Here is a 27,174-nt window from a genome sequence, read left to right as displayed (position 1 = left end):
TCCGCGTGTTTTGATTTGGCTGTTGTTTTTCTTTTTTTATGTCCGAATGCCCTTCCTGACGCAGTCCTCAAAGGGATTCGTGTCTCCTCCCCGGAAACATACTGGGGGTTCCTTCGCTTATTAGGCGAATTTGAAAACCACTACAGCATGGAGCCACTACAGTGGTCCATTTAATACTGCACATAAATGTATGAAACACTTTCTGATACAAAAATATTCTTCTATAATGCAATAAACTTTGCATTGAAACAAAAAAATAGTCTATAAACACCAAAAAGATAACCAGGATACAATACATAAAACAATCAATATAAAGAATAAATAACGTATAAACAGGTGTGACAACAAAAACTTATATATATATATATATATCCATTACTGGACCATTTTTACATTCTTGCTTAGCAGCGCAAACTCCCATTATATCAGTTTTACAGGAGTCCTTCACGCTCTCTCACACACAAGTAAGCAGTCTTCTGCTGCCTCCAAGTGGACGGCACTTTTACTACTTGTGAAAAAAAAAAAAAAAAAAAAAATCACACCAGAGTTATCCGTGTGCCTAACTGATCTTCTGCAGCAGTTTATCCTCAATGAGTTCAAACTGCACACTGACGGACATTTCGGCGATGAACTGGTCACATCCTTCCTTGGTCACCTGTTTGCAGTATCGCAGGTCGATATGGCAAATGCTTCCACAGCGCTTGAAATAGGTCAGCGACTGGTCTGTGACCCTGTTACAGACTGCAGGGAGAAATTGGGTTGGAAAAAAAATTAAATGGTGTATAACAGGTCACCTGCGCTGAAACAGACTCTGCACACGCATGGATTAATCAGCCTTTTGGGACAGGAGCTCAAACGGTCTCAGTATGGTGAGGTTTCTAAAATGGCCCTTTGATTTACTGCGTTAAACATTTAATAATATTCTTGGAGGAAAAGTATTGAGTTATTTTATCAGTTCAGCACAGGCCACTGAACAAGATTTCCTCTCCAAAATTACAGTACTGTGCAAAAGTCTTGACTCACGCCTTATTTCTTTATGCTTTGGATCCAAGGAGCCAGATTTTCTAGGAATTTCTTCATGCGGTCTTAAGCAATAGCCTTTGTGAAGGCATTTCAACGTTTTTCTTACACACTGGCTGCTTTTCACTATTTTTCAGTCCACTCCTTGTACCTGACATTTTCAGAGTAATGTTTTTGTTTGTCTGTTTGTTTGTTAAGCCAAAGCCACTTAAGACTGACCTATGAATCATTTAAGAACCAAAAAGGTACCTAAGTCTAGGGATAAACCAGTGTTGTGTCAACACATAACAGAAAGCTTGGCAAAAAAGAAATGAAAAAAACATTACTAGTAGCCAGTCAGCTCTGCCTGGTGTGCAATGCAAAACTAAACAAGCACAGGACCAAAGAAGAAGTGGCAGGGCTACAAAAATCTATCTACAACCGATAAACAGTATCTGAAAGCTGGGTCCTGAAGAACTAGGAAAACATCCAAAGACTGAACACAGGACCTGAGACATGCATCTGGCCCCTCAGTTGATCCATCTACTGTTCACTGAAGCCTACTTTGCGGTCTACAAACATCAAGTCAGAATCAGTCTCAGTGGATGGCCGGCTGTCAAGACGCCACTCTTAAGGATTTGAAATCATCAATTATCATCATCGTTTGTTTGTATGGAGATACAACAGTGAGTGTCTACAGCTATCTGGTATTGTGAATCTTGTCAAAATTAATGGAATTATGAATGCGGGAAAGTACCGTCAGATTTTCATTCACCATGTAATACCATCTGGAAAGCATCTGATTGGCAGCGGCTTCATTTTTCAACATGATGCACTGCTAATACAGTAAAAGCATACCTGGATAGACAAACACATAACGAAAACACAATCAGTCATGGATCAGCCTCCCCAGAGCCCAGGCCTCAGCATTACTGAAGTAGTGTGGGATTATCTTGACAGAGAGCAGAACAAAAGGCAGCCGACATCCAAAGTAGAGCTTTGAATGTCCTTCAAGAAGCCTGGAGAACTATTCCTGAAGACTACTTCAAGAAATTACAAGAAAGCCTAACCCTAAGAGAGTTCAAGCTATGTTAAAGAATAAAGACCGAATATTGACTTTTAATCTCATTAAAACTGCACAAACTCTGTTTTTGCCGTATATGCTGTACTTCAGTGTATATTTGCACAATTTGTAATAAACTTCTGCACCTAATTTCAATTTTCCCAGCAACATATAAAGGAATGAGGGGTGATGGGAGTTATTTGCACAGTACTATAACTGCATTATTTATTAATATTGGACCTAAGTTTTCTAAAGCACGGTGTTGCTAATGGGGCTAAATATCAAGCTGTTTTATACATTCACTGAGATTATCTACAGGGGACAGAGGTGATAATTCAGTATTCAGGTCTAATACATTTTGATTTCAGCCACAAGTCAGTGCAATGAGTCTAATCCAGGCAGATTTAGAGTCTACAAAGACAGACTCATACCTGACAGATTGATGTCAGTGAGTGAGTCTCTGGTGGTTGTCCCCGCAGCAGTCAGGATGTTAACCGACTGGTCAGTAACGTGGTTGCAGTAGCTGAGGTCCAGCTTAGATAAGAGGGGCATGTAACGAATGATGAGGCGCAGAGACGTGTCGGTGATGTCCAACCCTGCCAGACGCAGGTCCTCTACGTTACGCAGTTTACTCCTGTTGTCCAACTGACCTACAAAATGTGTAAAAACACAGGGGAGGAGATTACCAGGGGGATTAAGTAAAGAGAGATGATTCATGGTATATAGTTAATGAGCATGGAAAAGAAACAAATCCCCCAACAGTGAAGTAATCCTACTAACAACTGCTGTCTCTGGATCTAAAGCCTGACATAACTCATCTCTCTGCCACAAAGCTGCATTGTTGTCTACAAACAACATTAAAGGCACACATCGCACATCTGGGTGACATGTTCCTGCAACATGGCTGCTTTAGCCAAGACTCCAATTTTGCATTCTTTCATGGCTAATAGTTCTGCATTCAACAGAAAATACACCAGTTACAGCAATTTGCTAAATTGGAGAGGCCAGACTTTTTAAATTTATGCAGGTCTTCAACGGGAACCAGTGGGTTGGCTCTCGGTCTGAGTTACAGACCAGGTAAGGAAGTGGCCAATTACTGATAGACTGATTCATTTGATGTTTTATTTTGGTCATTTATCAGAATTTGTTGACAACAGAGCTCTTTTCATTCATTTCTGATACAACTCAAAGGTCTCAATTTGGTTTAGGTCAGGATGCTGCCTGGACAGACCATGCAGGACCACTTTAAAGTCAAACAATGAATTGCTCTGTCTTCACACGGGTTCAGTAAGATATCAGACAAACTAAGAACTACTGAGCAGGGAGAGTAAAGTATGTTTAAAATCCTGCCCGACTCAGTATTTATAGTGTACACATTATTTATGATAAATGCAATTTACACTACTCTTGCTCAATCTCAGTCTTACTTTTTACTCTTCTTTAACTTTGCCTCATTTTTATTTTTATTTTATTTTTATGTATGCAGATTTTGCACACATCCATCACACAGTAAAGGCCCTTCACTATGCACCTAAAACATTTTAACTTTGTTGTTTATCTACAGTACACGGTACTATTGTTATTCTTAATGCTGTAACACAATAATTTCCCTTTTAGGATCAATCAATTAATCTATGCACCAATCAATCTACTTTTTCTATCTATTATGGCCAAACACCTCCACTTTGGTCTCAAAGTCTTGTGGTTTGCGCAGATGCAAACCTAAGCCTCTTTTTTAGAGAGAAGATATGTTCCCCTGGCAACCCTTTCAAAGAAGTCATACTTGTTCAGTCTTTTTTCCAATTTTGCCGTCACGAGCTTTGACATGCAAAATGCTAACAGAGACTTGTAGACTCTGAGATTTAGCTCTTGGGTGTTTTGCAGTTTCTCTGCACATTGCACACACTGACTTTGGGGAGAATTTGCTGGGACATCCATTTTGCCACTGAGGTGCTCACACTGAGGTGCTCACACGTTTTTAGCAGCACCTGGCTGCTACTGACCTTCTTAATCCCTATGAAAGCTGTAACAGTGTATTTGGCTTTCACAGGACTCTATGCAGTCCTGTGAAGATGTTCTTTTTCAGGACAGATGGAAATCTTTTCCACAAACAGAAAAAAAGGGAAATTTCATGTAGTTGAACACGAATCGGTAGATTAGAGCTTGTGATAGAACTGCCATTTGACTGTGGAGGCTTTTTAAAAACAGTTTTAACAGGTTGAGATAAATTCAGGGAAAGGGCATGTGTGAAAACAGCTCTCAAAGATATTTAGACATAAACTACATAAAGTACATAAACTTCATCTGAGCTTGAATTTGTATTCTACCATTGTGAAACGGAGTGACTTGAAATATAGTGATTCAGAAAGGAAAACACAGACAGAGTCACTATACCAACAATCTCCTTTTCCCCCCTCTGTAATCACGCTCTCTCACTCAGTCAATAATGTTGTCCTGGTGTTTGACAGAAAAACGGTTGGTACCTGGCCTATTATCTGTGGGAGGCGACAGCAAGTCTCTCATCTGAGCATCTTTCAGTCCCTCGACCCACTGAACATCCAGAGTTCGCAGGAGAGGACAGCTGGAGGTGCAGAGAGCAGAGACGGCTACCCATGAGCATCCAGAGAGAAGCAGCACACGTAGACCTGCAAGGACACAAAAAACCTTGTTATAGACAGTTCTTAAAGTTTGGTTTGGTGTTGGATTTCATGTGGACACAAGCAACAATGTGGCATCTGCTTCTTAGTTTTCTGTCTCAGATGCAGTATTCTTGGTGTAGCAAAGAAAAACAACATCCTCTGCAAATGTCAGCACAGAAAAATTACATTTAATCAAATACACCCCCCAAAAAAATAAAAATAAAAATAAAACGCACATAATGAATGGATTTGAATAAGAAATTCTCTGGAAGATTGAACAGTGACATACCATCCACACAGAGAGGCTGAGCTGTGCTCTGATACAGTATTATACATTATAATGTATACAGCTGCTGGCAATGACCACAGGGTGAATCAATGCACCCTCGTGGCTACTCAGGTGGCCACTCTTCCAGAAACCTTATGAGATGAGCTGCAGCGACGACTGTGGCTGCGATTTGGGCTGTGTCTGGAAAGGTTTAACACCAACTACATGCACTGGTTGCATTACATTTATGTTGCAGTATTTCTGAACTCTTGGAATGCTAACACATGCTAACACGTGAGCTACATAAGGACCACAGATCTAAATAATTTTATTACCACAGAATCAGCCACAAACTCCAAACCATAACCACATTTACCTCCACAACCAGGCAGAGCAGCTGCAGCAGAGCTAACAGGCATTATCTCCACACTGCGGCCACTCTGCCTGTTGAAACATCCTTTCAATAGACTGCAAATATCCTCTAACAGTACAGCATAAGCCTCAAGAGAAAAGGAAAAATGATTCTGAATGATCCCCAAAAGTAGTTTGAAAATATTTTTCCCACATGTGACCATTAGGTGGCTCTGTAACATGATGAGCTCACTACATTTGGTTTTGCAGTCTTAAGTGAGACAAAGGTGCTGACCCAAAAAAAAATAAAAATTACATAATACTGCCGTATATCTGGTTTATTTGCCACAATTATGGCCAAAGGATGGTAAAACTGTTTTGCAGTGAGTCTCTTTCTTTTCACGACTAAGCTAAGAGTGAAGACGTAAGCTTGGAAAATAAAGACAATTACAAATTCCCAATCCATTTTGAGTCAGTCCTCAAAATAGACTGACAATACATAATGAGTTAGTCTCACTCATTATGTAGTGAGACTAACTAGTTTAAAAAATGTCTCTTTCTAAAGCCTGTCAGACCAACTCTCTAAATTGTGTCATGTTTCCGGTGTTAATAAACAGATAAATACACAAAACTGCCACATTAAATCCTTCATCATTACCTGTACATGTCACTAAAGCTGTTTCATACAGACACAAACACACCTGTGTATTGCTGGGTGGATTTACTTACCTGGAAGTCTGTTGATGAGCCAGCTGAGCTGCTTCTTGGAAATGTTGGTCCAACTGAGGTCCAGGGCTACCGGCTGTCTGCGGATGATCCCGCTCAGCATCAGGGGAGTGATGGATTTGCAGCGGTTCAGATTGATGTGCTTCCAGAGCCTTTTGTCACAGCACCTGATGAGAGAGACAGCGGATGTTTTCGTTGGACTGCTGTGTGATGAAGTGCAGAACGCACGTTTTTCATCTCCACCATCTTTCTACTCACCATCTGTTCCAGGTTCGGCAGACACGCATGCAGACGCAGAGATCTCTGTGACTGAGGTGACCGAACACCATCATCCAGGTCTCTCGCTGCATCACATGCGCTTCGCCGTCGTTCAGGGGCAGTCTGTCGGGCGGGGGGCTGATGGGAGGGGGCCGGATCACGTGGCGCTCCATTTGGATACACTTTGGTGGCGACCGGCAGGGAAGCGGTCGAGGGCATATTGGTGCGATCGGTGTGTTTCTGTTCCAACCAAGCGGCGAGTAGCCACGCGGCGTTCCGTTCATCTCCCGCCCCCGGTGTCGCAGCCAGTCGCCCAGGTCGCTGCTGCCATTATTAAGAGGCCACCTGGGCTTCTGTTCGTCCACTTCACTCTCGGGCTCAGATTTCACTGGCCTTTGATTCTGATTGGTCAAGCTGTCTTCTGTTTTCAGCGGCAGTCTGTTTTGATTGTTTACGCCTTCTTCCATTTTAAGGGCTTTACGGCTCGGATTAGCAGGTGGGTCCTCAGTTTTTAGTGGTTTTCGGTTCTGATTAGTCAGGGAGTCTTCGGTCTTAAGTGGTCGACGATTGAGGTTGGCTGGGCTGTCCTCCTCCTTCTTCACTGAGCCCAGCTTCTGGCTGCTCAGACAGTCTTCTATCTTCGGAGTCTCCTGGCTGAACTCTTTGCTCGCCTCCTTGTTGGGTAGCCGCTTACGCTGATGTCGTGCTTTAAGCTGAGCGGAGCTTCTCTCTTGGGCTTCTCCCGACTCACTGCTTGGTCCCGCTCTGGGAGAGTTGGAGGATGTCTGGTCACTTTCTCTGGCTGCGGACGTTCTCAGCAGCGGGCTTAGAAGGACCTTAGCTTTGTCCTCTGCATTATTGTCCCTCTCTTTTTTCACCGTCACCTCTTCCTCAGCGTCCCCATCTTGGTCCTCATCGTCATACTCATTTTTCTCCCTTAAATGCATCCTCTCCAAGGACAGCCCATCTTCTTCATGATCCTCCTGGTCGTCTTCTTCATCACCGTGATCATTCTCTCTCTTAATATGCTGAAGCAGCTTCGAAGTAAATGAATCATCCGGTTTTGAAAGCTTCTTCTAAGAAAGAAAAGAGGGAGCATAATTATGTTTTGAAAGCAGACAGAATTATCAGCTTTTCCACATAAAGATCAGGACTTTCAATTAAGTTCTTAATTCTTTGACATATTTTAAATATATTCAAGTTTTTAATTAAACATCTGCAGACAAATATTTGAAAACTTTAGTGCCTGTCTGCATTTTATGCAACATCTTAAACCAAAGTTGACAAAAAAATATCGTACTCTGCAAAAGTCTTGAGCCATGCCTCATTTCTTTAATTTTCACTGGAAAAATGTTGCTGAAACTTGCACAAACATACATGTTTGAAAGTCAATATGTCGTATGACCACCTTTATTCTCAAACATAGCCTGAACTCTCTTAGGCAGCTTTCTTGTCATTTCTTCAGGTCTTTAGGAATAGTTCGCCAGGCTTCTTGAAGGACATTAAAAGCTCTTTTTTGGATGTTGGCTGGCCTTCGTTCTGTTCTGAGGAGGCCCATCCATGACTGATAGAGTTACACTCCGTGTTTTCCATCCTGGTATGCTTTTACTGCGTGCTTTCTACATGGGATTGCATGTTGGATCAAAATCTGACTGTAATTTTCTGCTTTCATAATTCCAACACAACTGGCTGAAATGCAGCCTTAAACCATGACAGAGCCTCCACCATGCTTTACAGACTGCTGTAGACACTCACTGTTGTATCTCTCCTCACCTCCTCCATGTGTATAGTTGTATAGTGTAGTTGTTTAGTTATCATTATAGTATTGTATAGTATTGTATAGTTAGTAATTATTACCTTTGTATCCCTTAATTTTACCAATATTTAGCACATTATTTATTTGTAATTTCTAGTTTTATATCTCTTGGAGATATATCTTTTATATACTTATAAATGCACCATGGGGGCTTGGGGTGAAACAGAATTTCAGTACACTGTATCCTGTGTATACTGCTGTATTGACAATATGAATCTTGAAATATATTGATAACAATTAACTAAAACTAAAAACTTCATCACTGCATAAGACCCGTTGTCACTGATTTTCAGTCCAGAACTTGTGTAGTTTGTCATACCTCAGTCTGTTTCCCTTCTAAAAGAATGGCTTCTTGACAGCCAACCTTCAACTAAGACCATTACTGAGGCATCAGTGAAAAGTAGATGGATCAACTGATAGCTCAGATGCTATGCAATGTGTCAAATCTTTGCTAAATGTTTTCCAATTTCTTGAGGACATGACTTTTAGATACTGTTCATCTGCTGTAGATAGTTTTGTTTTAGGCATGTCACGCCTTCTTTTTGTCCAGCTTCCTCAAATGTTTTAAGGACATATTGCACAGTATGCATTATGCTGCGACTGCATAAGGCATATGGTTTTCAGCTAGTCGCTCTTTGGAAATCACCTTCTGGGTAACGACATAATTACTACTTTATTTTTATCAAACTGTGTTTTCTTTGGCATTTTTCATAGATTCACCAAAATAAATGGGAACAAATTACATGTTTTAGAAACAGCCCGCTAGTAACAAAGTGCCAAAATATACAATTTAAAATGGTTTTCGTCTGTATTATCTATTACGTATAGACACAGCATTGGTAGGTGCCTTTTTTTTTTACCTTAATGATTCATAGATCACTGTTAAGCAGCTTACCTGGCATTGAAGAAACACTGATTTGAAAATGGTCAGATACTAAGACTGCTCTGAAAATGAGTGAAAAAGCAGCCAATGTCCAAAGAAAAACTTTGGAGGGCTGTAACAAAGCCAGGTGAACTATTGCTCAACACCACTTTAAAAAAAAAAAAAGACAGTCTGACTTCTTAGAAGCAAAGTATAAAGAAATGAAGGGTGGTTCAAGAATAGTTATATTCTTCCATTTTTGGTTTTCTGCATCTTCACCGTTTGTAACATTTCCGATAAACACAACATTAAAAAAAAATTTTTTAAATATATTTTTAAAAAGCCTAAATAAAAAACTTTACAAAGAGACATGAGTCTTACCTTCTTTTTAACAAAGCTAGGCTCATCATTTGTGTCAAAAAGTTTCCTCTTTTTCCTAAGAGGATTGTCCTCCAATCTCGGCCGGGGCATACCATCTAGAGAAAGCAAAGGGGGGCGTTTTTTAGGAGGCTCCTCGTCATTTTTCTTTGCGATTACATCCCGTTCCACCTTTCTCTTCACAGCAGATGTGGTAGTCAAGGCAGGAATAGGTGTTGGCGCCACCATGGGTAGGTCTGGCTCTTCCTTTGAATCTCGGTTTAACCTCGGTTCTTTGAGCAGCGAGCCAGGAAGGTTGGATGCATACTTAAACCCTGGGCCTCTTTTTTGCTTTGAGGCCAAAAGGTTAGGAAAAAAGAGAGCACAACTTTATTTTTCTGGTTCTTAGATTCTTAAATAACTCTGCTGTTTAACAAATGCATCACACACACACACACTCAGAATAAAGTCCATACTGATGCTTACTTTTCCAGTTTTCCCAGCATGGTTACATTTTGGGCACTCCCAGCAGTTTGGCAGCTCATCATTGACTACTCCATTTGAATCTTTAATCTGAATAACAAGAAACACACTGGCTATTAAACAGTGTTTGACATGAAACGAGCAATTATTCAACAGCTGAGTGACACTCAGGTCTTCACCTTGAGACAGTTAGGGTGAACGATCTCGTTACAGATGGAACACTCCATGAGCATAAGGTTAAACTTCTCTTCCTCATCCTCCACGGTGTCCTCCTTGCCTGCCTCGCCACAGACGAGACACACTGCTGTGTGGGGTAGGACGGGCTGGAGGAGGGAGAAAAAAAAACAAAGAAAAGACAGTGCAGAAGATAAAGGCTCTGCATCAGCTCACTCTCGTCTTTTTAAACAATTCTTTGTCACAACAAAATTTAACCCACACTTTTTCAGAAGGGTGAAACAAAGCAGAGCTGGAACTATTTGCTGCCATGGCTTTCAACAGCCTACTCCTCATATGACTCAACTAAGGACCCAGAATATTTTAAATCCAATCTGAGTGATGGAAAAATGTAAATGGACTGGCATTTATATAGCTCTTTTCTCGTCTTATCGACCACTCAAAGCACTTTACACTACAAGCAGCAGTCGCCCATTTACACACACGCACAGACATAGATCATTTTATTCTATACATACAATACTTTCTCCATCATAGACACACACAAATCATTCACTGCAGGCAATCTGGAGTTCAGTTTCCAAAGATCACATGGACCAAACGCAAAACATCAAGCCATTTGCTTCAGCTGCCAGCTTGCTCTATCTCCTCTGAGCCACAGCAACCTCAAAGTAATAATAATGTAATATTGATGCGACCGGAAGATTGACTTCACTAATTGTTAAGACAGTAGCTGGTTTATAGAGTTGTACAAGCTACCCTTAATTGTGATCTAAAAGCCTGACAGCTCAAGTTTGCCACCATAGCTTTAAAAAAATGACCTGATTTATTCATTCATTTATATTCCATATGAATCCAGAGTGTTATAGCCCTAACAGCTAGTTCATCATTTACCGTGAGCTTCCAAACAGATTTACAACAACATTAGCCAACTAATAAATGGGCTAAAGCAACAGAGTCGCTCTTGATGAACTGTGTGTAATCGCTGGCTCTGATGACTGCTCTCTATCTGTGTTAGAGTAAGTTAATATGAAGGGCGAGTTAAGCATGTTTTGCATTATTTAAACACGAAACACGGTGGCTAAAAAGCCCAAGACCCGAGTGTTCTCTCGCTATCTTTTAACTAGCATGATTAAACATTAAAACACAGTCCTTCTCATCATATAAAAGGCAGAAATAATCAAACTCAGCCTCTCTACAAGTCTCTGTCCTTGGTACTGAAACATTTAGACCAGGCCATTATCACTTTCTCCGTGCGTCTATATAAATGCTACTGTAACAGGTAATATCTGATACTGCTACTTGCATTCTTTTTATTACACAGCTACAACAAACAGCAACTAAAAAAAAACATTCAGGCAACTACTCCAGAACCAAATATAGTAAATTATAATTATAATTATATAATAATATAATTATTATTTTCTTATAATAATTATAATAATTATAAGAAAGCCACGCTTATTAATGAGTTTCTCAGTTTCTCAGTCATTGAGGTCATGAGCCATTCGGTCTAGCATTTGAGTCAAAGACAACTGGACTTCTTTCTATAGATTCATGAGGATGTTTCACCTCTTCATCTGGGATCTTTATGTTTAAGGTCACATAAATGTGTGAATGACAGCTGAAGCACCTGGAAAAGGATCTCAAGAATTGTCTTAAATGTGGTACCAACATCTGAAACTCTTCAATCAGTTCTGAGAACTCACCTCACTCGAGAGGCTTCGTGAAACACCTTCACAAACCTTAAAGGAACTGCAGTTTCCGTCAATGCTTAAGACTACCATGACCTGGATGACTGAGAATCTACACAGAAAATACTGCCTAGGGAGGGAGGAACACTCTTCAATTGGTGCAGGAATATGAAACAGTATCAAGGAAGTTGACTAAAGGAACCACCTCTGCTTTAACCTAATGTGCAGACGCCTTGGGTCCACAGTCGAGGGACATAAAGCTAAGCAGAACCAGCTGCTGAGTGAAAGGATAACACTGGTCTATGTCACTACAGATGCACTCAAGGACAATAAAGTGATACTCTGAGACTTTTAGTTTAGCTAACAATAGATACAACAAACAGCTATCCTAGCTCTGTAAGTACTTTAAAGCTCACTGAGGCATTAGAAGTTGTTTGTTTAATCTGTAGAGAAACCAAGCTGTCGTTTTGATCAGAGGTTAAATACTTGAATTGTTTCTTGTCGAGAAGCTTTGACTTCTTCACTGATAGTGACACCAATATGCAAGAGACTTACATTTAAATAACTTCATCATCAAACAAAGAAGATACAGTAAGTTTTAGATAGCTTATGTAGGCGTTTCCATCCATTTTCAGTATTCATCCAAAGCTAAGTGAATCACCCACTGGGTGTACCTTCTTATTTCACCAAAGGCTTTGAATTTGCTACCAATCAGGGACTTCAGGAAGTTAAAACAGTGAGTACCGTTTATATAAAACAGAAATGGAAATGTGAAACTAACAATTTTGAATATAAGTATATGAAACTCAGCCTCGTGGAGAGTCCTAGTAGATATGTCACCACAGCTGTGCAGACGCCTGCTCAGGCTCTTCAAGGTGCTGGAGGCATGTGGCTCCCAGGAGGCCAATCATTATTACTTGTTGTCGAGCTTCGAGCAGCATCAGTGACTATATCTGACGAGAATTACTTTCAATTGGAAAGAGCTGCTTGTTGGATTCCTATATTTGAAGCAGTGAATACAGCTGCTCTACTGGTATGAGTTTGGTGAACTTTTGTGATGGAAAGGAATCAGCTCTCCCAATTTTATTTTTTAAAACTTTTTTTTACATTAATGTGTGTTATTTATGATGCTTGTTCCCCTGTAGTCAACAAGCATACCACGATTTGTTTGTGCGTTCTGCAATGAGCACAAGAACCAATGTTAATTTCGTTAACCAATACTTTTCCTCAAAGATTCTTTTTTTCCTGATGAAATTAAGATAATAACGGAATAAAAACAACAACAAATCAAAACAAGTTGAAAGTACTCTGGACAGATGAGATCCAATCAGAAATAAATAAGCTGTGATGAAAGGCGGGACAAGTCGGAAGTGATCCAATCACAAGTAATCTCCTTGTAATTGTGTAAGGAAGGATTCAGCTAGCATCCATGCTTCCTGTTCCTCATGAAAACGCGACAAGATGTCAACGCTTCGGAACAAGAAAAGAAGATATGTGGAAGCGCTTCACATTTGATCTCAAAGAAAATGAGATGCTTTGTAAACCGTGCTGAGTGAACCCTCACAGCCCAACATTTACACTTTATATTTTAAACAACTGAATCAGCTTCAGATTTAGCCTACTATAATGATACTTAGTCTAATAAAACTAAATGACCTTTTAGTCAACAGACTACAGCTACATCAAAATTGCTGTCAAAATGAATGCCCGAATTATACTTCAGCAGGAAATCTACCCTCTTTTAACCCTGCGGCATAACCTTCCACGTACCCTGACGTCTATCTCCCGAGAAATTTAACTACATGTCAGGTCACGGTGTATGGCTAAGATAGGTCATAAGTAAATTTCCTGCAGAAGCCTAAATCAGGCACACTTATGAGTACATCCATCCATCCTCTTCTGCTTATCCTTTTCAGGATCACAGGGGGCTGGAGCCTATCCCAGCTACCATACGGCAAGGTACAGCCTGGACAGGTCACCAATCCAACACAGGGCTAAAACAGTAAGAGAGGCAACCATTCACACTCACATTCACACCTATGGGCAATTTAGAATCACCATTTAAGCTAACCCCACTAACTGCATGTCTTTGTACTATAGGAGGAAGCCAGAGTACCCGGAGAAAACATGCAAACAGAAAGGCCCCGGCCAGATGGTGGAGTCGAACTGAGGACCTTCTTGCTGCGACCCAACACTGCTAACCACCGTGCTGCCCACACCGATGACTACACCACACAAAAATTCACTCACACACATCATACTTACAGCAATGCACTGCCTCATGATGCAGGACTGCTTCATGCGTCCTGGCCCGCCGAACTTCTTCATGTCTTTGCAGAAGTGACACTCTCCGCACTCCGTCCGCAGACACGCCTCGCATTTCCGACAGCGTGTCCGTCTCCTCCTGGCTCCAGATGTACCCCGGCTGGCCGACAGCTTGACCGCTGATGCAGGAGATGCTGCCATCTTAGGTTTCGGCCGGTTGGGAGGCCGGGGCTAAGGGAAAAAAAAAAAAAGAAAAAAGAAAAAAGAAATGGTAAATGGCCTGTATTTGTATAGCGCTTTACTTAGTCCCTAAGGACCCCAAAGCGCTTTACACTACATTCAGTCATTCACCCATTCACACACACATTCACACACTGGTGATGCCAAGCTACATTGTAGCCACAGCTGCCCTGGGGCGCACTGACAGAGGCGAGGCTGCCGGACACTGGCGCCACTGGGCCCTCTGACCACCACCAGTAGGCAACGGGTGAAGTGTCTTGCCCAAGGACACAACGACCGAGTCGGAGCTCAAACCGGCAACCTTCCGATTACAAGACGAACTGCCAACTCTTGAGCCACGATCGCCCCAAGAAAGACAAAACAGAGAGGAGGACAAAGTGCGGTGCATCAGTAACGATAAGCCAACAAGTATGCACTTAAAGGTCAGATAGAGTCATGTGTTGGCAAAGAGTGAATGTTCAAAATATTCACCAAATACATGTTAAGCACGCAGCGGGATGCAGCGCAGCGGGCAGATATGGAAAGTTAATTAATATAACAATTAGGATGTCAGTGGCAAAGTACTCGCATCATTAGCTTTCACTACCTTTGGTTTGCATTGTTAATAACAAACTGCTGTACATGTTTATCATCATTCTGATGACTGATTATCTCCATTCTAATAATGACACTCTGCAGTCGAGCGGCCCTTTTAGAGCACACTTACAATCATGTTACATAAAAAGAAAAAAAACAAAAAAAAAAAACAAAAAAGAGGCTATTAAATCCAGCTGCGGTTGGTGCTACAGCTGACGTCTAAAGTACTGCCTGGACCCTTCTTTGTTTCCCCCCCCCATCTCTGGGTCAAGATTTCCAGACGCAGACAAAAGCAAAAAGGAAAAAAACACCTGCATTTATATACACAAAAACAGCACATAACACATATCCACAAACCTGATCGAAACATGCTGCGCATAAACACATTATTCACGCCTGGTATAGCTCAGAGTACGAGAGAAAACAAACACATCAAAAACGTCCCTGGAGGCGTCTTCCAAATTTAGCACCTCAATTGCTTGCATGTTTCTACTTCAAAGAGGAGCTGCACTTATGGCTACATTTCACACATGGATCACTAGGATCTATTATTCCATGATTTACAGCCGTGCGCGTTATTAAATGTGCTCTATTTAACAGAAGTGGCCAATTGAAATGAGGGAGTCTTTGATCAGCATCATTATTTTTCTTGTGTCATACATATATATTTTGCCCCCACCCCCCCCACCCCCTCGGGCTCACATCCCCACCACAACAATGTATTTTTAACATGAAAACCACAAGTCAAAACACTGCCAGCCATGCCACATGAAGAAAAAAATCAAAAATAAAAAGAGTGGAGTGTGTGAGATGAAATAAACATGAACGAGGAGTGCAAAACACTGCAGCTCTTGGAAATGAAGATCGGATTTCTTTAGTTACATCGGCAGTGCAGATTTTCCTAGTGTCAGCATAGCAACAGCCACGTCCCATTCCCTAACAGAACAGTCTATGACACACGGACTTGTAACCAATAAGAACTGTAATGAGACCATCTAACAAAAAAAAAAGAAAAAAAATTAAGTAGGCTCTATCTTGCGCACATTGCAATAATTTATTCCAACAATAGCCACAGAATTGACTGACATAGGCAGTCAGATATGTGGTGACCAGACAGGATTAGCGGGAGATATTGGTGTGTGTGTGTGTGTGTGTGTGTGTGTGTGTGTGTGTGTGTAGGATGGGATGGTTGGGGAGGGGGTGGGATTAAGAAGAGAAGAAACAATGAAATGAGACCAGATTACCCAGCAAAACAACACACATGATGTTCTGCAACTCAGCTTTTGCCATTTTAAGTGTCAGCTGATGGGCTGAAGTTGCAATAGATTCACATGAAACAACAAGTAACCAGGCCGTGCAGGAACACTGCCTCCATTCATGTTTGTTTATGCCTGTGACATGAACCACAAGGAGGCAGGTTTTGGATTGTAGTCTATATTTTCCACCAATTCCCCCTCCAACTCTGCTCCCTCCCTGCAGACTGATAAGTGGGGTGATCTCTAAAGCAGATATCCTTCTGACACACAATTTTCAATCACAGAAAAGGCTGGCAACAGCAACATCACCAAAGACAACCAACTTCCCTTAAATCTCAGTAAGTACTCCCTGTATCTGCTCATGTTTTTGTGCAATGATATCCAAGAACTCCTGACAAGAAAATATGTCACCGGTGGCAGCTAAGCCTTCATCAGCATGTTTCAGGAGAAGCAGCCAATGAAATCTGTATTATGTAGCGTGTGCCTTTTTACAGCAAGAAGGATGCACATTTGTCCCCTCTGTGCAGTAACAAGGACAGCACGGGTGACCCGCTAGTGATTTCTTAGCACTACAGAGCTCATTCAGCTGGAAAACATTATGAGAAGCAGACCCTTATGTTCAGTGACACAGCCCTGAGCTAGTAGGAAGATACCCATCATTGCAGTGAAGACAGCACACACACACACTGCACACAATATGGCAAACTTCACAATCAGATAGCTGACAGCAGTAATACATGGAACACTGTGATGATCTAAACTCTGCACTGACATAAACACACCACGTTCACGTTGCTCTGATGCAATAACGGTTCCCGGTATTCACAATTTCTCTTCAAGGGGATATAGATAAGTAAACTTTTCAATGGAGATCAATTACAATGTCAATCAGTTTTAAAATCTCCATATATACAGACCACGCATTGGAGATATTGAGACCACACAGCACAAGCAGATAATCGGGCAGTGATATTTCACAAGTTGCTCAGGTTGAAGCTGAACTGCTATGCTTTGGAGCAACGCAGTGATTTAACAGTTATACAACCTGCTGTGGACGTAATACATCCCAAAGATGTTTGAATAGTTGAACTTTGGGATAAAACTTGGAGGGGGGAAAAAAGCCTTTTTAATATCTGTCAGCAGAGCAGAATTGACTCATTCATCTGCAGTCAGCATTTTTTTTATCTAAATGCAGACACAGGCTTAATGTAAGGGGGTGTGGTTCAGAGTAAAGAGTGTAGGGGGGAAAATATTTGAATTAACAATTTCCGTGCAAGTCCCATCTTCTAGCATTTTCACAAAAAATTATGTCTTTTCATTAACGCACACTGAAAGAATAACCTTCCCCTTTTGTTTTGGTTTACCATGACATGTATTCTGATATCAATCGATAGGTTTACAATCAAACCGTTAGAGATTCAGCTCCTGCATCTTCACACAACCAATAGCAACCTCGAGCTACATAAACAGAACCTCCTATTGCTGGATTTATCTGATAATAAAAATGCAAGCATGCACGCACACATAAACAACAAATCTACCACAAAAAAGAAGCAAAAAAATAAAAACAAAGGCAAAAAAATAAAATAAAAAATCTAAGCTCAAGCACAGAAGATAAACTGAATCAGTGCTTTTGTCTTCAGGTATCTCCATTACTTCACTGCCCTCTGATGCTGCACACTGCTCTGTCTCACACAAGCATTCCTCTGGCGGCCTCCTTACGCCTGCCTGCAGGGCTTTTAGGGTGCTAACCTGCTCGGAGTCTGAGTCGTAGTCCTCATCATCGGCGCTCAGCGACATGGCCATGGCTGGTTTTCAGATACCGTCCAGCTTACAGCAAACTGACATGGCTGCAGTCTCCTCCTCCTCCTCCTCCTTCTACTCCTGCTACTGCTGTCAGGCCTATAGCCCTCCCTCCTGCTCCAAAAGCTCCACAATACCACAAGCAGATGTAGGAAACACATACAAGCCTGCCTCATTAATATGGATCGACTCACTGAGGAAGAGGAGGGGGTGCTGGGCAGCGCAGAGCCAATGGGAGGCTGCTGTGAATCAGAATATGCACTCGGGGGGAGTCTGCCTCCATCCAATGTGGAGAGAAAATGCAGTAAAGGTATTATCATATTTATGATGAGTAGCAGAGGGAGAGGAGAGCAGGCTCTGCACAGCCAGAGCCAGATGGCATCTCATTACAAAAGGCAAACACAAAGAGGCCCCACGACCAGCAGCTGGCCTTTGGAGAGCCCGGTGGGGGAGATCCTGACGGTTTGTAAGACCCATACAAACTTCACTTTCATGCATTCCTGTAAAGCACATCTCATTCTTAAACTTTCAGCTGAGGCTCCGATGTCTTGTGTGTTTGTTTGGATACATTTTTAATCACATATATTCAGCGACTAAAATAGAGCAGCACCGTGGCATATTTAAACACTTCTAATTAAAATTGCAACCATCACACTGATTCACATTTTGATTTGTTTTGGGATATCTTATGTTACACCGTGAGTGAGATAAGAATTGTACTGATATTAAGGAGCATGTTTTTGTTGTTGTTGTTATATTTGGATGATAAATGAAAAGCCTCAATTATGACCTCACAGTCTGCTGCTCAGCTCAGGGCTAGAGAAACTCAGGTAACATGACATCAAATGCACTTCGAGCCTTCTGACATCAACAACCTTTTTCGTCTTACGATATCACAATTTCAAATGAACCGTATCGCGGTGTTTCGAACAAATGCACATGCACTCAAAGTGGAACTCGACACCACTCAAAACATATGACAGCAAAAAGGCTAGCGAGGGCAATATTTCTGGATCTCTGTAAATATTTAGTCCCCCCAACGTAAAACGCAAAGGCTGTGATGCCTTTGCGTTTGCATGGTGAGACATGCCATATAATTTCTGCTCATAGTAAACAATGTTTTTATGGACACTAAAGGTTTGTTTTGGATTTGGAAGGCACACCAAAAAGCATTAATGACAACAAAACACATGTCAAATTATGCAGAGGAGCAAAAATATCTCATTAAAAATCCTCATCATTTACTTCATTAGGCAATACTGCAGCCCGTTATGACAAAATTATGCAAACTGTTAAATCTCCTGCTAAAGGGAAGGAGTGCAGTGAGTGGTGGGATGAGTGAGGGAAGACAGGACCTTAGCCATTAATAATTGTCCTATACCAGATATGTACCTGTATAACATAGGTAAAGAAATATATAAAATATGCACACCTGTATTGATAGGTAAATATCTATTTAAAATATACTCAGTGATGTTGCTTGCACCACAAAGTCAAGCAAAAGGTGCATAAGCTTTGTACTACACAGATATGTAGCACATAAAATGATTCACAAGTGCCTGAAAATTAAGTAAAAACACTATATTTGCTGGAAAACAGATGTATTGCAGGTGACACTATCTTACCTTTATGGTTTTCTTAGGCCAGTACACCACAGGATATCCAGTGATGGCTAATTTAGGGTCATCATCAGTATGTTCCTTTAAGACAACCTAGACGGGCACAGAGAACAAAATCAAAATAGGGCCGAACTATGATTTCTGTCTGTTAAGTAATCTGATGGCATGCAGCAAACATGTTTGTTTTTTGTTTTTTTACCTTTAAGTCATCCAACAGCGCTTGGGGGTTCTCTATTCCCATTGGAATACATTTCCTATTTTCCGGGAGTGACTCGAGCTTTTCAATCAGCGTCCTTAGCCCATTCAGTTCAAACTCTGTTAAATGAATCCATTTATTCTGAGGCTCTGAGTTCGGAGAGTCTGAAGGAGTTTTGGGGAAATCTAAAGAGGCCGAGCTGGGGTTACAGCTGTCCTCAGAGTCGATGGATAAAACAGCTTTGAGATGTTGGCCCTTCCCATTGTCGGGTGTGCAGGGTCCATCCTGAGGAACTCTCTCTAGTTTTTCACCCTGCTCATCTCTGACATGAGTCCCACACGAGTCCTCGTTCATGTCTTGACTCCTTGAGTCAGAGGAGGGGCTTTCTGTCTTTGACTTTGTCTCAAAATCTGCAGGGATAAAAACAGATTTCCTATAATGGATGTTTTGATTACAGGCATACCAATGAGCAAATAATCTCTCTAGTTTTGGGAGCACCTGTTAGTAATCCTGAAATTATGGGTCAATTTGTAGGTTAGCACATATAACAAAGCAACAACAACACATCCAAACCCCTGAAACATTCAAGTTTAATCTAAAGTGACTTCCTGTGACATACCAGCTGGGTTAGCCTCCAGTCAGTGCCCCCTCCCCTCCCCGGCAACCACATGTCGCTAGGGAAAAATATGTATTACCCAACCAGCTGGCGAGCAGTTGCTGGTGGTTGTTGGTCACAAAGAGGTATAGAGTGCAATTACTTTGGTGCAGTAATTGAGGTTTTTCACTCACCCATAGATTCTTTACGGATCTCCTGAGAAAAGTAGGACCGTTTGGTAAGGCAATGCAGGTATCTCTCCAGGACATACCAGCATATCTCATAATAGAAGGGGAAACGAAACTTGGAATGAACCTGGAATGAAAAAAAAAATTAAAAATGACAGATTCAATTAAAGAACCATTAAAAAGTAAATGAAAATCTCAAATGGATGCTTTCAATGATTGGTCATTTAAGTAAGGTTAAAACAAAGTTGGCCTTCCATTACCACAAAAGCTTTAATGCATATAAAAAACAGCTTAAAGCGTAAGTCAAACTATAAAGGACTATAAGGAACGAGGCAGCTGCTATCTGTAGCAGTATCTTGTGCTCTGACAGTCAGAGGCTATGCAGAATTCTCAGTAATGCAACTGTAATCCCAGCAGACCAGCTCACATTTAACAGGAAGTGGAAAAAGATAGCCACAAAGATGTTAATGCACAACGCAAGTAAAATATAGAAAGAACCCAAGAAAGGGTTACTTTATCCAAAAATTCATTTTGCAAATGCCCACACCTCTTATTCTCCTGTCTCTCTCAAGGGTAAACTTTTCACCTTCCCCTGGTTCTCAGAGAGATTAATTTCTCCCACGTGGAGTTTACTATATTGCAGTCCAGATCGGAGTTAAGCCACACAGTGGAGAAAATAGACTCCTACCTTTGTCCTGTTCTCTATCTCATAGATGGTAAGCTGCATAGGAATGTTAAAGCTGTGCAGAATGTTGCCTCCAAACACCAGTGTGTCCACGGGAGTGTAGACAGCGTGGATCCACCCTTAATTACAGAGAGTTAAATGTGTTATAAAATGGTCAAATATTCAAAGCTGAGCATTAACGGAGCCTAATCTATTCCTGCTGGCTACTTTAAGACAACCATGCCAACACACCAGATGGGATGAAGAAGGTGTATCCTTGTTGAAGCTCCACTCTCTGGCATCCATCAGCTCGGTCTCCCAGGAAGACATCACTCTGCTTGCCTGACAGGACCCAGTCCTCATACAGGGCAAGGTTATAGGGAGTTGGAGGCACAAGCCAGAACACCTGAGGAGAAGCAGTCATTTCTACTTAGAGTCTGTAACTGTTAACAACATTCAAAGCTTTGAGGAATATTAGCAGACGTCTGCGTAGGTGTGATCAGTATATCCTATAGAGGCAACCTTCCTAAATAAAAGCTTTACAAAGAAAGAATAAACTTACTTTCTGTCCCTTGAATACGTGATACCAAACTGAAGTTCCCCCAAAATCGATGTGGAAATCTGTGTAGCAGCCCTTCACGCTCATCAAACAATACCTACAAAGGAAATTAGAAAATCATTTAAGAGACAAGAAGTAAATAGGTAAACAGAAAAAAGTGGTAAACGCAACATGGCTAATTACAAGGCAGCAATAATCTCAGAATGCTACCGACACAGGTAACTCTCGGGAGCAACACAGCGTAGAAAACACTTCATAATAAGGCAATTCTCCTCTAGAAATTAATTTAGGAATGATTAGCACCCCAAGACACAAATGATTTGCCAATTTAGCTAAAGAGTATAATCTCTAAGAGAATCCCCACTGACTTGGAGACATTTAAAGGAAAGCCCTTCCAAGGACATCTTGCACACGATGATACTGTGAATGCCACTGAGAGAGAATCTAACACCTTCACAAATAAAAAGAAGCTTGAATTTTGCCAGTTGAACCATCCGTCAAACAGCTAAGCCAAAATTTAAAAAAAAAAAAAAAATCCTCACATCATTATTGACTATTTCACAGCTTTTTAATTTAAAGACGTGTGCGTTATCACCGCATGAAAGAAGACTGAGTTCATAGTGAATCATAAATGAGAGCATATCCAGGGTAGCTTTGACTGCAACAATAATAAAAAATTTAATGCTCCACAGCTATATCACGAGTTTCACCTCACTAGTTCTCAGCTGGACCCCGTCATGCCTTCAGAGCTGGCTTAATTCTTCATGGAAAAGATTCAACAAGGTGCTGGAAACATACCTCAGATGTTGGTTCATATTGATGTGAGGCCATTTGAGTACAGTGACATCAACGTCATGTTTAAAAGAAAATCAGTTTGAGCTATGTGATCTGGCACATTATCCTGCAGGAAGCAGCCATTAGAAGATGGCTGAACCACTGATACAAGGCAGGATGGATGGATGGATGGATGGATGGATGCTTTCATGTTGGTCTGACCCCATCTTAAAAATGTCAGTGTGGTCTTCTGCTGCTGTAGTCCAAGATATGCATTTAGAGATGCTCTTCTGCATATCTTGGCTGTAACAAGAAGTTGTTTGAGCTTCTGTTGCCTTCCTATCAACTCAAAGCAACCTGGAAGGGTTGGCTGTGCAGTAAATCAACATTTTCATATGACCAGCGAGTCTGGAACCAACAACCATGCCACGTTCAAAGTCACTTATGTCACCCTTCTTCCCCATTCCCCACTCAGTTTGAACATCAGCAGGCTGATTAGATATTTGTGTTAATGAGCAGTTGAACAGGTGTACCTAACAAAAAGCTGGTGAGTGTATATATATATATATATGTATATATATATATATATATATATATATATATATATAGTCCAATTAAATAAAACAGGAGGTGAGAAACAACATGGGATGTGTCTTCATGCAACAGTATACTAGATTAACAATTTTAAAGTGAAGCCTCCAGGCAAAGGGGAAACCAGTGAGTGTGCTGAAGGGAAAAATACAAGAGTACAGATGACTGAAATGTTTCAGTTTTGAAAATGGCTTTATTTTGAGTAATAGATTTTAAATTAGCTTCTGCACGGTGTGCTGAAACTGCAGCAGTAAAATCGTCTTGTTTGATATTCTACTCCGTTACACCCTAAACCACTGCCAGCATCTCCCTAACCTCTATGAACAATACAGAAGATTAGCAGGGTTTACGTGTAACAGTAGAAAATATGGGCAGCTGACATTAAAAAGACAGGCAGCCCTGGTTTTGATTCATTTTGACTCTTCAACGGCTGATTGGCTGAGAGGTGTGTGTGTGCAGTCAGACCACAGTTGTTAGAAACCTTTCTCTTATGCGAGAGGGAGAAAAAAATCCTGCTGCCTAGCAACAACAAGGAGCACGTACAGGAGGTGACAGTATGCAGTACTCTACCGTGATGGAGCGATGGATGAGAGATGGGAGGAGAAACAGACATTTTCTACAAGTGTTTTTTTTTTTATTAGTATTTATTTTCTTGCTCTACACGCAGTTTTTTTTTCACCCCTCATAGACTGACACACAGCTCCAAAGAGAACTTCATAAAAACAAAAGCACAACAGTGCAATGCATACCTTTGCACTTTGGGGTATTTCATCTCTGAGATGATATTGGTGGCTTCAGTTTGGCTTTGTTTCAAACCAGGAGGCCACATGTTGTCCACCCAGTCCACTTGATCCACCTGTAAGAGCAATCAAAGCAGCACCATTCAGCAACCAATCACAGTGTTCTATCATCTTCTATTTTTGTCATTCTTCTTTGAATCTTTCACCAGATTTGTGACCTCTATCAAACCTCTTATAGTATGATACACAGCGAGGGTCGGGGGCAGATTACCACTGTGGGACGCTTGATGAGGTTCTCCAGCTTGGTGTGGCTGAACTCCAAGCTAATGACATTGAACAGTTTGTCCCGCTCTTCCTCTGGCGTCTCATAATAGCGGACAAACTGAGCCATGCTCATTTCAGAACCTTTCTGAGTGCTCACATCCATAACGTCCACAGACCGGCGACTGCCTGCGAAAAACAACCAGGATACGATGAATTTAGCCAATGAGATCGTACGCATCAACATCAACACACAATCCAGTGCAGTCTGTCTGTGAGTCGGTGTATGCTTTGTCATATTTATACACAGAGAAGTTGTACTGTTGCAAAATATTCTACTATGAACAAGAGCGGTACTTCTTATTTGTAATTCCCAAATTTAACCACTAGATGGGGCAACTACACCCCAATCATACCCTGGCTCAATTTCTTCCAGGGCACATTCAACACAATTATATTGCACTGCATTAGAAAACAGTCGCAAACAGAAAACAGCATGATGAGACCTTTAACATAACCCCACAACATGAGCAAGAGGCCCTGGGTGAACCTATCGTGATGATCCTACACACATAACACAATAGTACAAGAGGTAGACACAGACAGAGATACAGGCATACAGCAGAGTGACTAACAGATGCATGCTCACTAAATAACTTATTTCCTAAGAAAAATACAAAAAACAACACTGATGTATTAACATGCATGATTAAAATGGGACTTTTTTTGACCTTCTCTTCTATTTTTTATGTCCATTTCTAGCATTTGGCATCGGCAACATCCACTAGATTTGGATGGTTGGTAGGCAGATAAGTAAATAAATCATTTCTACTATATCTTTCAAGTTAGCAATTTCTATGATATCAGATAAAATTAGCAAATTGTTATGATAAAATTAAAACAGCTACTCATTATCCTGAAACTTCCCACATGCCTAGTCATAGTTAGTGCAGACTGAACATGTTTCATCATGTATCATCATAAATTAAATTAAAAGGAAATTTGACCATGAAACACGACTCCATTACATTTTTTTAAGTCAGCATGGAGCCTCACCATATCACAGACTGTTTTGGGGTTTGTTTGTTTTTTTACTTTTTAGGACAATGCAAAAGCCCTTATTCTCTGAACAAGATGCAGATATACTTTGGTCGTGTTTGCACCCAGGCTAAGAGTAATAAGTATATGCATGGGTAAAAATATGCATGTGTGTGCATCGGTGTCTACTTACCAACTAGTCCTTTAATTTCACTGACTGTGAATTCTGGATCTGGCATTCTGCATATTTATAGGAAAGGGATGCATGTTGTTTAGTTCCCAAAGACTTAAAACCATAAATATATATAAATAAAATAGAAAGTAGGTTGAATCTACAGCATGTGCACAGGCATTGCACATTTAAAGGAAAGGCTTCTCACCTGATCCCTAATTGATCTTTCTCTTTAAAAATGAGAGGGATTCTTAGACCCTCCCTTTGCACATACTCATAAGTGAAGTCTGCAAGACAGTAGTTTTACATTTAGGTCCAAAGCAATTATTCGAAAACTAATGCAGTCACATGTAACCTATAAGAAAGCTGATATGCACCGTGCTGCTTTACCTTTACCCTCCATCACCCGGACAAAGTCTGCGCTGTAGCTGTCACTGAGGACCTTTTCCTCCACGCTGAACCCTCTGATGTTTACAATTTCCTCCACGTCAGACAGGTCCTCGTTTTCGTCGTACATCGTCCGGGAGATGGAGCGCTGCCATTGAAAACGAGATGTTTTACAAGACAAAAACAGAGCCACGCGGAAAGAGAGAACTCTTTCTACCCCAAAAGGCCACTTTCTGCCTCTCTCTGCCCCCCTTGAACAGTCATTGTGACTCGTGTTTGGGAACCGATCGTTAATTTTATGTCTGACTTTCAAACTGGAGCAGTGGGTTGTGCTAAAGTTTTGATAGTACTATAACAGCAGTCATTTCTTTGAATGTGTGAACCAGTGCAAAAACTACTAAGCCAGCTGTTTGTGATATTTTATGGAAGCGATTGTAAAATGTTTGCTCGACTCCGCTGCTCCAGATATTGATTTATCTCGTTTTAATTACGCTACGCTCGCTCAACTACTGCGATCAGAAAAGAAGTTGTAGACTCTAAAATGCGACAGTTAACCGTTTTTCCTCGTTTTGCTTAAACTTGGACATCTTAAGTGACTTGACAAATATCTCAACGCTCACAGTCGCGAGGGTTAGCTTAGCTAACTAATTAGCTCGCTGCCAGTCTCGCCTCATAAGCTAACGTTTAACACGGCAGATGGTACACACCAGCCTGCGTCCGGATTCAGCACACGTCTCTGCGGCCTGAGCCATCGTCTTTTACGATTGTTTTCCGGCCACTCAGTTTCGCGAATGCATCTCCGTGTGTGGCGAAGTTGAGAGAAAACACTTAGCACGCTTTACGGGTTCAAAACAAGGGAACCATGTTTTTGTGTATTACGTCACCGCCAGGAACCAAAACATTGTTGGACAACGTCACGGCATGTCAGTACGCTTTTTAACCGCGCTCACCAACAATAAACATTCCCCACGTCACACGGTTTTATTGTAGTAGTGGGGGGAAATGATACTAATACTGGTTAAACCCCCTGTTATCGAATAGCGCTGATATCTATTTCAAACATCAAGCAATAAAAAGGAAGTAGATTTACCCACTTTTATTAAACTATAAAGAACGGTACATTTCACTTAAAAAGTTTATTTTTTATTTCCTTGCTTATAAGTTTTACACGTGCAATTCTAATAAGCTTGTTTCCATCGCTGAAAAATAACATAAAATGTAAAAAAAAAAAAAAAAAACATTCGTTATTATCTTAAAATGTTAACTAAATAGCTTGAAATTTCAAGCTATTCAATCAGTAACTTTTAAGTTATAGTGAATTTTGAGATCTCTATCTCCAAATTTTTACATATCTTTGCTTTTTTATGTTTTTCTTTTTCTCCTTTTTCCCTAGTGCGAGGAAAGTACAGAGCTAATTCAAAATTTGGGGTTATTGTTGCAAATTTTTTAATTTCATAACTCGAAATTGTTAAGTCATATTTTTTTTCTCTTTGAGTTACTCAATTTTTTTTAGATAACTCCAAATATCGACTCACCTCTCCCAGGCATCATTTTATTTTT

The 27,174-nt window shown here is 40.9% G+C and overlaps 1 protein-coding gene across 4 annotated transcripts; it reads right to left on the bottom strand.

Moving 5' to 3' along the window:
* Positions 1-515: 515 nt before the first annotated feature.
* On the bottom strand, positions 516-26,587 carry kdm2bb (lysine (K)-specific demethylase 2Bb). 4 transcript variants are annotated; one of them, XM_063478587.1, is made up of 21 exons: positions 26,322-26,587; positions 25,618-25,762; positions 25,436-25,514; positions 25,249-25,295; positions 24,028-24,206; positions 23,766-23,872; positions 21,655-21,748; positions 21,345-21,498; positions 21,117-21,232; positions 20,435-20,555; positions 19,649-20,055; positions 19,456-19,542; positions 13,956-14,186; positions 10,002-10,145; positions 9,826-9,912; positions 9,364-9,690; positions 6,305-7,380; positions 6,050-6,213; positions 4,546-4,707; positions 2,494-2,712; positions 516-741 (listed from the first exon to the last, which is right to left on the bottom strand). In XM_063478587.1, the coding sequence occupies exons 1-21, from the start codon at positions 26,364-26,366 to the stop codon at positions 560-562; spliced, it is 4,173 nt and encodes a 1,390-aa protein (XP_063334657.1). In that variant the 5' UTR covers positions 26,367-26,587; the 3' UTR covers positions 516-559. The 4 variants fall into 4 exon arrangements, with proteins under 4 accessions (XP_063334657.1, XP_063334658.1, XP_063334659.1 ...); XM_063478588.1 differs by having other exon boundaries at positions 6,305-7,377; XM_063478589.1 differs by lacking the exons at positions 25,436-25,514; positions 26,322-26,587 and having other exon boundaries at positions 25,618-25,696.
* Positions 26,588-27,174: the final 587 nt, after the last annotated feature.

Source organism: Pelmatolapia mariae, linkage group LG7 (genome assembly GCF_036321145.2).
Source record: "Pelmatolapia mariae isolate MD_Pm_ZW linkage group LG7, Pm_UMD_F_2, whole genome shotgun sequence".
Lineage (NCBI taxonomy): Eukaryota > Metazoa > Chordata > Actinopteri > Cichliformes > Cichlidae > Pelmatolapia > Pelmatolapia mariae.
Note: the sequence above shows the minus strand (reverse complement) of the source record. Positions and strands in the feature narration are given on the sequence as shown.